This window comes from Pteropus vampyrus, unplaced genomic scaffold (genome assembly GCF_000151845.1).
Source record: "Pteropus vampyrus isolate Shadow unplaced genomic scaffold, Pvam_2.0 Scaffold306, whole genome shotgun sequence".
NCBI lineage: Eukaryota > Metazoa > Chordata > Mammalia > Chiroptera > Pteropodidae > Pteropus > Pteropus vampyrus.
In genome coordinates, this window is record NW_011889087.1 from 1,527,608 (window position 1) to 1,538,895 (window position 11,288).

Genomic DNA, 11,288 nt, shown 5'->3' on the forward strand with positions numbered 1-11,288 from the left:
TCCGAATCTCTGTCGCTCCCTCAGTCTCTCCCTTCCTGTGCTGGCTCTGGTCCTCCTCCCCGTGGCACCGCCCCCTCTATCCCGCCCCTATGAGTGGGCGGAGCCCTACCGCCCGCGGCCCAATTAGGCGTCGGCCCCTCCTTCAGCACCACCCATCGCGGGCGCTGAGTCGCGCGAAGCGGGTGAAGCGGGGCGGGGTGGAGGGGGCGGTGGCCCCAGAGAGAGAGGAGGAGGGAGGAGCGAGGCAGGAGGCGGCGGCCGCCGCGCTCAGTCCGGCCGCGCTGCGGGAGGGAGGCGCGAGGCAGGAACCGGCTGCTGGGCTGGGCAGCGCATCCAGCGCAGCGCGGGGCCCCTTTGCGGGGCCCCGGGCCCGGCCCCATGCTCTCAGCCCCACGGGACCGCCCTTGAGCGCGGGCGCTCCGCCCGCGCCCCTCGCCCGCCGGCACCATTGCCCCGACGGCGCGGCCGGGCGGCCCGGCGCTCCCCAGGCTCCGCGCCGGCCGGAAAACGCTGCTGGCGGCCGCCGCGGGAGTGGTGATGCTGCTGGTGTTGGTGGTGCTCATCCCCGTGCTGGTGAGCTCGGGCGGCCCGGACGGCCACTATGAGATGCTAGGCACCTGCCGCATGGTGTGTGACCCCTACCCCGCGCGGGGCCCCGGCACCGGCGCGCGGCCCGACGGCGGCGACGCCCTGAGCGAGCAGAGCGGCGCGCCCCCGCCCTCCACGCTGGTGCAGGGCCCCCAGGGGAAGCCGGGCCGCACAGGCAAGCCGGGCCCCCCGGGACCTCCAGGAGACCCGGGTCCTCCGGGCCCTGTGGGGCCACCGGGGGAGAAGGGTGAACCGGGCAAGATCGGCCCTCCCGGGCTGCCGGGCGCGGGGGGCAGCGGTGCCATCAGCACCGCCACCTACACCACGGTGCCGCGCGTGGCCTTCTACGCCGGCCTCAAGAACCCTCACGAGGGTTATGAGGTGCTCAAGTTCGACGACGTGGTCACCAACCTAGGCAACAACTACGACGCGACCAGCGGCAAGTTTACGTGCAACATTCCCGGCACCTACTTTTTCACCTACCACGTTCTCATGCGCGGCGGCGACGGCACCAGTATGTGGGCGGACCTCTGCAAGAACGGCCAGGTGGGCTCGGCGGCGGCACGGGGTTGGCCTCGGGGCCGGAAACTCACGGATCTTGGGGCATATGGGTACCGGGTCGTAGTCAGCGGGCGCAGGTGTAAACCCTGCAGCGGCCCGGCTTAGACATCGCAAGCGGGGACGGTCGAGGCAGGCTGGTATCCCTAACTCTTCAGTTCCTGGGCGCCGGCTCCAAGGCAAAGGCTGCTGGGGCTGGGCACCCGTGGCGTGGAAATGCGGGAGATAAATCGAACTAATGAGAGCGCGGGGCTCCCGGGCGCGCGGATCGGCCCTAGGGGGCTTGGACCTTGGGAAGAGAGCTGGGAGTCTGGTTGATACTAGCGGGCGATCAGGCGAGGGCAAGGATGGGAAAAGGCAGCCTGGCGCCCGCGGGCTTCCAGGTGCATGGCTACGCGCGCAAGCCGAGAAGGCGAGCTGTAGATGTTTTGGGCACAAAGGCGAAGGGAGCTGGTGCGCATAGCCTTAGCCGCAATACATCCCCCTCCCTTGGGAAAGGACCGCTGGGCTGATCTGACACCCTTTGCAGAACCCGGACCCGCGCGGCCCCTTTGCACTGTGTCAGAGCTGCCTCCCTAAGAAGGTGTCCTGGGGGTAGAAAGTTTTTCCTGCTGAGGCGGGGCAAAGAGGTGGAATTCCCAATCCTCTCTGTCTCCGAGCTGTAACTCCTGACTCCTGAAGGGTCATGGGATCCTCTTTGTTTCCTGTCCCCATCCTAGAGATCAGAGCTGGCAGGAGCCAAGCCAAGCCCACTGGGGTCTCTGGTACAGGGACCCGCAGTGTATAGTGTTCTCCTTGGAACTGCTGCCCCAGGACCAACCTTGACCTAACCCTGTCCCAGGGTGACAGTTTCGCCCAGCTCCCTTCTCTTTTGATACCCTTTTCTTTCCCACTGCTTCCGGACCACGTTTGTCTGAGGCCCCTGGGAGTGGTCAGGCTGAGCATTTCTGTGGAAGAAGGGGACCTTGCACAGGTCAGAACTAAAGCTAGGCTGGGGAGAGTTGGGAAAGACTCACCTGTGACTGAGACTCAAGACCCTGTTGGAACCCTTCCCACTACAGTACTGCCCTGAGGTAGACCCTTGCTTTGGGGTGGGAATCAGCAAAAAGCCTACCAGGTGCTAGTAAGTCGGCCTCCTCCAGTCTCCCACTGCCTACTTCTCTCTGTTTTCTGCCTCTCTCCTGTCTCTTTCTCTCTGTTTCTTGTGCCTGTTTCTCTTTTGTGTCTACCAGCCCTATTTGTCTCTTCCTTGGTTTCTGGCCTCTCCCTTCTGGGTGTAACCACTCCCCTCCACCCCCATTCTTTGCGTGTCTCTCTCCCACTTGTGCCTGTCAGGCTTCCAGTGCCTCTTCTCTTTGCCCTTGGTTCCTGACCAAAAGAAGGCCCCAGTATCCTGTGAGGGCTCATTCTGCAGACAGCTCCACAATTCCCCTTATTAATCACCAATAAGGGATGCAGCAATGTCACCTTCATCAATGGAATTTCTTCTTTTCCCAAAGAAAGTTTGGGCTGGCACCAAGCTGAGGTTTCACGGGGCTGGGAGCCCAGCTTGCCTGGAGAGGGAAGTGGTTGCCAGGCCACCAGTGGGCCCTAGACCCTGTACCACCTCAGGGAGTTGCAGGAGGGACCCTGAGATGAGGCAAAGAAAGGCCCAGCGATGGCATGTACTTTGGGCAGGGCCACTTGCTTCAGTCACTGGGAAGTAAAACCAACTGAAAAGCCTCTTCTTTTCCCTCCAGCAGAGTCAGGGCACTGGCAGAGCCTGACAAGGAGATAGGACCACAGGAGAAGACAGGAGGTCGCTTTAACCAGGGGTTTCAAGACCCAGCATTTTAACAGTTACTCAGACCATTTCCTACACATCCAAAAAAAAAAAAAAACCCAAAAAACAAAAAGCACAAGGCAAATAGCAGGGCCTATGCCCTCTCCCCCACATGCTTGGTGACCTCTCCTTTCAGATTGTCTAAGAGACTCATTTAATCTCACTAGTCATTTCACATATTAGTTTTGAGCCCCTATCAGAAGCCGAGTGTGGGCTTGATTCCAGGGGTTCAATCTGCTTGCCCTCCAGGACCTCATGGTCTGTGTAGGGGAGATAGTAGTAACTGCACAATAACACACCCCATGATTACCGTGTTAGAGGGGGACTGGGAGCAAACTGGCAACTCCTATCCCCAAATGTGTTGGCTGGAGGGAGTAATTCCGTGGAACCTGACCTGGCTCAGACCAATCTGGCCGGGGGAGAGGATGGTGAACCTGGGTCCTCAGGATGAAGAAGCATAGCTAGGGAGAAAATAAAATGGTCAAGTGTAGAGAAAGACTCAGAGGTAGAAGAGAACATTCAAATGAGCAGAGAAAAAAAATAACAGGGCTGAGCAATGGATGGGAACAGAAGAGGGGAGCTTGCACCTCTCATGCCTTCAGGACCAGGGGCACCCCTGGGCTCTGTGCCTTTCCTTCCTGGGTTCCTGTCTGTAGAAAGTCTTCCAGAATTTCTTCAGGAAGGCAGAGCTGCATCTGGGACCTGGCCCTTCCTCGGGCAAGATGGAGAGAGGGAAAAAAAAGATGGGGAGGGGCGAAGTCACCACCGTCGTGCCTGGTGCTGAGGCCCCCTCTCTGTCCTTATCTGAGCCCCACTGACCCCTCTCCCTGGCGGTAGCTTTGGGTCACCACTGCACAGCCTGATGACACCAAGCCCTGGTCATTAGGACATGGAGGACTTGAGGAGCCTAAGGAAAGGGCTCTAGGTTGGAGCTGGTACCATGGGTGAGGTGAGCTCCCTGCAGCTGCCTCTAAGATCCATAGTTCAGCTGGGTCAAGGAGGACATGAAATTGATAAACTGAGCTGGGGGAGGGGAGGCTGCGTGGGGACAAGTGGGGTCCTATGGGAAAGTGAGTATTATAAATGGGCAGGGGCTTGGACACCAGAGTCTGAGTGAGGTGAGAAATGGTGGGGTATATAAACTGAGGACTGTGGTATAAAGACACCTAACTGGAGATCAGCCTCTCATCTAATGGTGCGAGAGAGGCCCCAGCTATCCCCTCTGGCCTCTAATGCCTTTCAGACAGCACAAAGCACAGTGCCTAGCACAGTAGGGACTCAGTAAACGTGAAAGCACAAGTGTCCCCTGTGGGCCAAGTTGACTGCATATAGGAGGCACACCTGCACATCGAAGACCCCCAGCACTGATACGAGGGAAGGGGCATGTTTCCTGAGGTCTCTCCTTACCCCTCTCAGGCCCCTGGTCAGACCACTGCCTCAGTTCCCCTTCTGGCAGCCCTTGAAGAGATGATTCTACAGCACAACATCGTAACAGGTCCCAGGCTTGCTTTGCTACTTCCATGGCAACCTCAATTCCTCAAATTTCTCCTTGGCCCCCAGGAGGAGCTGGGTGCCTCAGTTCTTTCCAGTCTTGGGCAGAGAATCAGAACCCCTGGGTTTCGTTCCTGGATCTCTCACCATCTAAGCACAAAAGGGCATAAATTCTCCCTGCCTCCATGGGTAATTAGGATAATCACAGCAACAATCATGGTGATGAATAAATAATAAACATAAGCATAACAGTTCTGATGCCTGTCACATCACCAGGAGATTCCTGATGATATATGACTGTATTCTAACTGATTTGGTTATTAACAAGCACACTGTTTTAATGACTTAAGGCTGAATTAATCTGGGTAATAAAAATAATTGTTATTAGTAGTAATTTATTAGCAAAGATAATGAAATGCATGCGTAATAATAAATACTACCAGGATTAGGGCCCAGGGAACAATACGGAAGTTAGCTGCTTACTTTGAGCTCTTTCCTAGTAGCTCAAAGCCCCAACGAGATTAAAAAATTTTTTCCTTCACCATCGAAAAAGGCTTTCACAAAGGTGGCAGTGGTGAGGCAGGATTTTCTCATCCATTTTCTAAACAGAGAAACTGAGCTTCTTGACAAGTAAGGTCTCCCCCTCATTTGATTTCCACCCACCTTTAACTGGACCATGAGTTTTTCCAGCTAAGTGCCCCAAACAGTTCCTTCCCAGGTTAGGGAAGAAGCAGTTGAGGGGAGAAAAGATGGCTGGAAGGATCTGGCCTTTAAATGGCAGTCTACATGCAAATGTATTGGGTCCTCCCGTAGCAGCGCTGCTGCTGAGTCAGCAGCTTTGGCACAGCTGACCCTCAGTTCTGCCTTCTACCTAGGAGAGAGGATGCCCCCCTCTCCCCAATTTGGTTTGGTCCAGCCCAGACTGCTTTTAGGGAAGGGGCCAGAATGAGTGGGGCTGTTGAGGAGCCTGGCTGAGTGAAGCCCACTCAATGCAGCTTCCCCCAACACAAGCCAGAACCTTGGAACTGGCTTCTCTCTCCCCGTTCTCCACCCAGGATGTCCTGGAGAGGCTCCAGGTCCTATGGTTCAGGACTGCGTTCCTCAGTGGGAATGTGTCCACCACCACACATCCTCGCTATCTTATGATTATAGTCAGAGCCTGCAAAAGCCATGGTGGCGGGCTTCAACCCTGGTGCTCCCTTGCCCCACTGTCCTACCTATCCCTCCCCTCTTCCATCAAAACGAGGACCAGCACGGATATCAGGTCAGACTAAGGATCACAGAAAGATATAAGGAGTCTGTCTCCCACCCACTCTCTTTCTTCCACCGTGGGACAGGAGGAATCAGACAGGAGGAGTCAGAAACACTCTTCGAGTGGGGCAGTAGTCACAGGTATAGCTACAGCTCCTCGGAGGTGGTTGTGCAGGCCCAATCTGAGCCTTGGGAGGGGAAATAATTACCGGGCCTCCCACCTCACTGCTCCTGCGTGGCAGACTCCAGAATGAACTTCAGATAAGGAGTCTAAAGATCGGGTCCTTGTACTAGGGTGGTTGCTTACCAGCAGCCTGGCAGGCGCAGTCCCCTAACCTATGGGGCCCAGGTGCACCCTGTGTCCGTCTACTGGCATGAGAACAGGTGGATGTGGCTGAAACGTAAGGCATCATTATTACAATTAAAGCAGAGAGAAAGAAATGATGAGAAAGGGATGGCCCTACATCGTTGGGGGTCCAGAGAATTCCTCTCAGCAAGGAGGGGGTTCCAGGCTGGGCTATCCTAGAGGCATTGTTGAGGTCTTCAGTAGGCCAGATGGTAAGACTTAGAGAAGGTAAGGAGACCGATTCCACCTTGACCCCCAATTCAGACCCAGATTACACCAGCCCTAAAAATCCAGGGCTCCTATGTAAGACCCCAAAACACACATTATGACTGGAAAAGGGAGGAAATGATGGGAGAGAGCAGGCTGAGAGCCCCGATGGGGCTGAAGGTGGGGCTTTTAGGGCCAGCAGATCCTCCTTACCTCTGACAGTTCCCCGCCCTTCGAGACCCCACTGCTCGCCCTCCTCACCCCTACTTTCTTGCACACACCCCTACTCCCCCACCCCACCTCCCTCAGGTGCGGGCCAGCGCCATTGCCCAGGACGCAGACCAGAACTACGACTACGCAAGCAACAGCGTGATCCTGCACCTGGACGCGGGCGACGAGGTCTTCATCAAGCTCGACGGAGGCAAAGCGCATGGCGGCAACAGCAACAAATACAGCACGTTCTCCGGCTTCATTATTTACTCTGATTGAGCTTACGGCGTCCCACTGCATCCCCTATCTCCCCACCCCAGGGGCTCCCTGTCTGGCGGGCAGAGGGTGACCCGTCCCCGCTCCACTTCTTCGCTGCCGGGTCTGGCTGCCATCCCTTCGCGGCTAAGACGCCCTGGTCCGCCTTCAACACCGCTCCGGACGCAGCTTGACCCTCCTGCCTGCTCGCCGCAGAGCCGGACCCATCGCTCCCTGTCCTGGGCCCCGGGAGGCAGGCAGTGTTGACTGTCCCGCCCTGTATATTTGTACAATAGGACTGTTTACTGCCCCAGGCTGGGGACAGGTCCCGGCGGTTGCGCTGCCCTTCTGCTCTGGGGTGGCTTCGCCTGGGGGAGGGGTGGGATGGGGCTGGATAGCCTCCCAGCACTCCCTAAAGCCCGGCAGGCCACGCCCCGTCTGACCAAAGCTATAATAAAAACACTTCCACCCGCTGGGTTTCATTCTGTGCCCTGAGGAGGAGTTGCAGGAGGGGACCATGACTCTGCCCTCCTCCAAACCGGGAAGGGGTCTGCTGGAAGCTGCCCATGGGTCTGGGGGGAAACCAGGTGCCAGAGTCAGAGCTGCTTCCAGGAGGAGGTGGGGGCTAAGGGGCTGGTGCCCACCACAACCCAAGTGGGCCTGGGTAGCTGGAATGGGAAGCAGCCCAGTTACATCATCATCTTCCATGGTGGATAAATTCGATTTTTTTCACCTTTGAAAGTGGCACCAGCATTCCAAAGGACACAGCAAGGTTTAAACTGAGACACCCAGGTTCTCATCCAGTGCCACGAATGTGATCCTGGGCAAGTCACTCGTCTCTGACTCACTTCTAGGTTACTGAGGGCCATGAAAGGAACAAGCTTTGCACTAAGAGCTGATTGACCTTGGCCCAAGCACTTCGCCTCTGGGCCTGTTTTCTCATCTATAAAATGTAGGTGACCTACCTCACTTGACTGAGGATTAAAGAGATATAATGTATGTGCCCAATAAACATAGTTTTATTATTTATACATCACTTTAAAGTTTGCAAAACGCTTTCAGGTATGTCATCTCAAGTCTCTCAAGAGCTTTGGGAGGTTGGATGAGCAGATTTAACTCTTGTTCCACAGAGATTAAATAGCTCGTTTATTGTCACACAGCTGCTAAGTTCTGTGATTGCACTTGAATCCAAGAAGCCCTGCACACTAAGTCTCGGCGCCCTACAACTGCCTCCCTCACTTCCTCACAGAGGCCATGCAGCTGCACAGTGAGGGCATCCCTAAATAGCAATAGTTAATATTTAGAGAGCACTCACTCTATATGTCAGACACCATATAGGAATTGTATAAATACGATCTCATGGATATGTATGTGTGGGGGGTGGCTTGGCAGGAAATGCTCTCGTGCCCTTTAACGTGGATACTGTTATTACATCTGAAATAATGAGGGAACTAAGGCCCAGAGTTAGGTTAAGTAATTTGCCAAGGTCACAGAGGCAAATGCCATGCTCTTTCCTGGTACACCGTATTTCAGAGAGATTTGGGACCTCCAGAGCAAAACTGAGGCAGGATGGCATTGAGGCAGCTCGGCCTCCCTCCCCGTCACACTCAGCCCTTCCACTCCCACTCCTGGCCTGCAGAGGCATGGTGTATTTACAAGCATCTGCCCTGGGCAGCAGCCATGGGGTGAGCCTCGGGATTCTCCGGGAGGGAAAGATCCCATCTGGCCTCCCCAACCTGCCCCCACCCCCCATCCTGCTGCTCAGCTGGAGAGACAGGAAGAATGGGTGGCCTCCCTTCCAGTCAGGCCCCATGTATGGACCCTTGTCATGGCTGGCAGACTTGAATGACTTTCTTTATCCTCCCTTCTCTCCCCTACTTCCCCCTACTGCCAGCTGTGGCCATTTAATAAAATTAGCTTAATACTTGTTCCTTCCCTGTGGGGTCTGGAGATTGAAATCTGCAGGTCCCCACAAACCCAATAAAACCCCTGGCAGGTCTGGCTGGAATGAGAGTTTCCTTGGGGAGAGCGATTAGATTAGACAGCACTACCCCCTGCTCCCCAGTGCTGCCCACAGCCCCTGTGATTCTTTAATGGCCACATTGGCCCGGAATTACCCAGCCACATACCTGGGGGGATCCCCACTTTTCCCCAGACACCATAGGGACTGGTCTAAGACCTCTGCTACAACAAAAAGCATGTTAATTATTTCTGTAGGGAGTGCCTGGCTCACCCGCTGGCTTTCTTTTTTTTTTTTTTTTTCTGGTGACCAGGTGATCCTGATGTCATTTTGAGAAATGGACTTAAAAAATCTCCATTTTGCAGATGAAGAAATCATAGTCTAAAGGAAAATCATGACTTGCCCATGGTCATGCAGCAAGTTTGTGGCACGACTGTGACTGGACTGAAGCCAAGGAGTGTTACTTCCTTTGCAGGGCACCAGGAGTGTCTGGCAATGGCAGTTGTCAGCTGCTTGTCACTCGGGCAGCATCCCAGCTGCAGAGGAACCTGTTGGGGAAATGTCTTCCCCATCAGACAGGGGCTCCCCAAGGGCAAAGTCTTGTTATTTTATTTTTATTCTTTTCCACCAGAATGGGAAGCTTCCTGAAAGCAAGATCTGTGTCTCCTCCATCAGACTGGGAGTCCTCAAACACATTGTTTTGAGTGAATTGAGGGCAAAGCGAGTATCTCTACTGAGACTGGGGGTTGGAGAGTTTCCTAGATGCAGACTGTGGCTCTCTTCTCAGTGGATCTGACAGTAGACATTGTAATTTTTCCATTAAACTAAGGCTTTCTGAAACCAGACTCTGGGACTAGGGTTTCCCCAAAGGACAAATCCTGTCTCCTCATCCAACTGGGAGCTCCCTGAAAGCAGGGCAAGTGTCTCCCTTCCTCCTCAGTCAGGGGCTTTTCCAGCACAAGAACATTCCAGAGCGCAGGGCTGGCAAAGTGGTAGAAAGGAGGTTGAACGGGCAGAATGGTGGTCCCACTCTGGAGGGAGGAAGTAATAAGCCTTCCCAGGCTGCCTCCCTTTTAGGAAGATGTGTGATTAATTAATGAATAATGTTCCTGCCAGGGGTCTGTGAAGATGGAGGTGGCCCTGGAGCTCACCTACACAAGGAATAGCAGGCCATCCTGTGTCCAGGCAGTTGCCAGATGTAGGGGCTGGTGCTGCCCTGGTTTCTGGGGTCATGGGGACCAGAGGGGGCAGTGGGAGCCCACCATTGGGGGCTGCCCTAATTGGATGACTTCGCAGGAAGTCCAGGCAGGTGCGCCGGGCTCTCTGCTTCAGCTCGCTACAAACACATCTGCCACGGTGAGGTCTAGGGGTTAATTGCCTCCCGCCTCACTCCTGGTAACTGATATTTCATTTTCTACTCGGAGGGGGTGCTGCCCAGAGAATCAATCCCGGACAAGTGTCCAGGAGATAGGGGAGCTGTTTCTAGGAGGATCTTTGAGCAACAGAGGAGGAGGCAGGAGGTGAGGACCTAGAGAAGGTGGCCAATTGCTCAAGGCTGCTCTGGGCCTCACCATGTTCTCCTGACCCTGAAAACAGCCCCAGTATTGCCGAGGGCTAGGAGAAAATCGCAGGGGTCCGGAGGCCATACTACCTCAGATAGCTGTGCTGTTTCCCTTGCCCTGGTTCCTTCTGCCCCCATAAGCTGTAGCAGGTTAAGTGCTGTTAATAAGGTTATTTTCACAAGCAATGAAGGTATATTTGAAAAGCAGAACTGGAGGTGTGAGTTCCTCGCTCCCTTCCAGGTAACAAACCTTAAAATCCTATAAATGAGGTGATAATAAAGTGGAAGTGAAAAGTTTACACATGTTTGGAACTGGGAGGGGGTAGAAGGATTACAGACAGGTGGCAGCTGAGGGCTGGAAGAAAGAGAGACCAGAAGGCTACCCGCCCCTCATGCTTTCCACATGCTACCCATTTGCTCCATCTACCAAAAGTGAAAACCACGGAATGCGTGACTCCAATTACACAGCTGGAAAAGCTGAGACCCAGAGAGGAGCCCAGATTTGTTCGGGCTGGTTCAGGGTAGAGCTGGAACCAGAGACAACAGGACCCACTAGACACACAGCAAGTGGAAACAGAAGCACTGGACTCAAGTCCTGGCCATGCTTGGTGTTTCAGGAAAAGATGCTTCACTTCTCTGAACCTCAGTTTCTCCATCTATAAAATGGGGCTAGATAAAAAAAATATTTACTTGAAGGACTGTCGTGAGGCAGGGGGTGAGAATCTGTTCGTAAGTTAGGAAGCAAAATGCAAATGCATTTTTTTTCTTATAACCAAAGTCTCCTGAGACTCATGATTTAAAGTTCTTCTGGCTGCACTTCAATGCCTGGGACGATGATAATGATCGTAAAAGAAGATGAAGACACCTGGGTTGTTCTCCCACCCTGGTAACCCCAAAGTGAATGTGGGGCACTGGGGAAGGGGTCGATTTGGGGTCCGCAGGATGTGGAGCTAAGTATTGGGACTGGAGTGCACCAAGTCCTCCAGTCTTCAATGTGGAGTCTCCCACCCTTTTGTTCTGTGGCTTCCAGTGTGGAGTG

At 54.5% G+C, this 11,288-nt stretch overlaps 1 protein-coding gene across 1 annotated transcript; it reads left to right on the plus strand.

The window, feature by feature from the left end:
• The first annotated feature begins 258 nt into the window (after nucleotides 1-258).
• C1QL1 (complement C1q like 1) lies at nucleotides 259-7,201 on the plus strand. The gene is made up of 2 exons (XM_011377120.2): nucleotides 259-1,134; nucleotides 6,573-7,201. Exons 1-2 carry the CDS (start codon nucleotides 538-540, stop codon nucleotides 6,750-6,752), a joined length of 777 nt encoding a protein of 258 aa, XP_011375422.1. The 5' UTR covers nucleotides 259-537; the 3' UTR covers nucleotides 6,753-7,201.
• The last annotated feature ends 4,087 nt before the right edge of the window (nucleotides 7,202-11,288 follow it).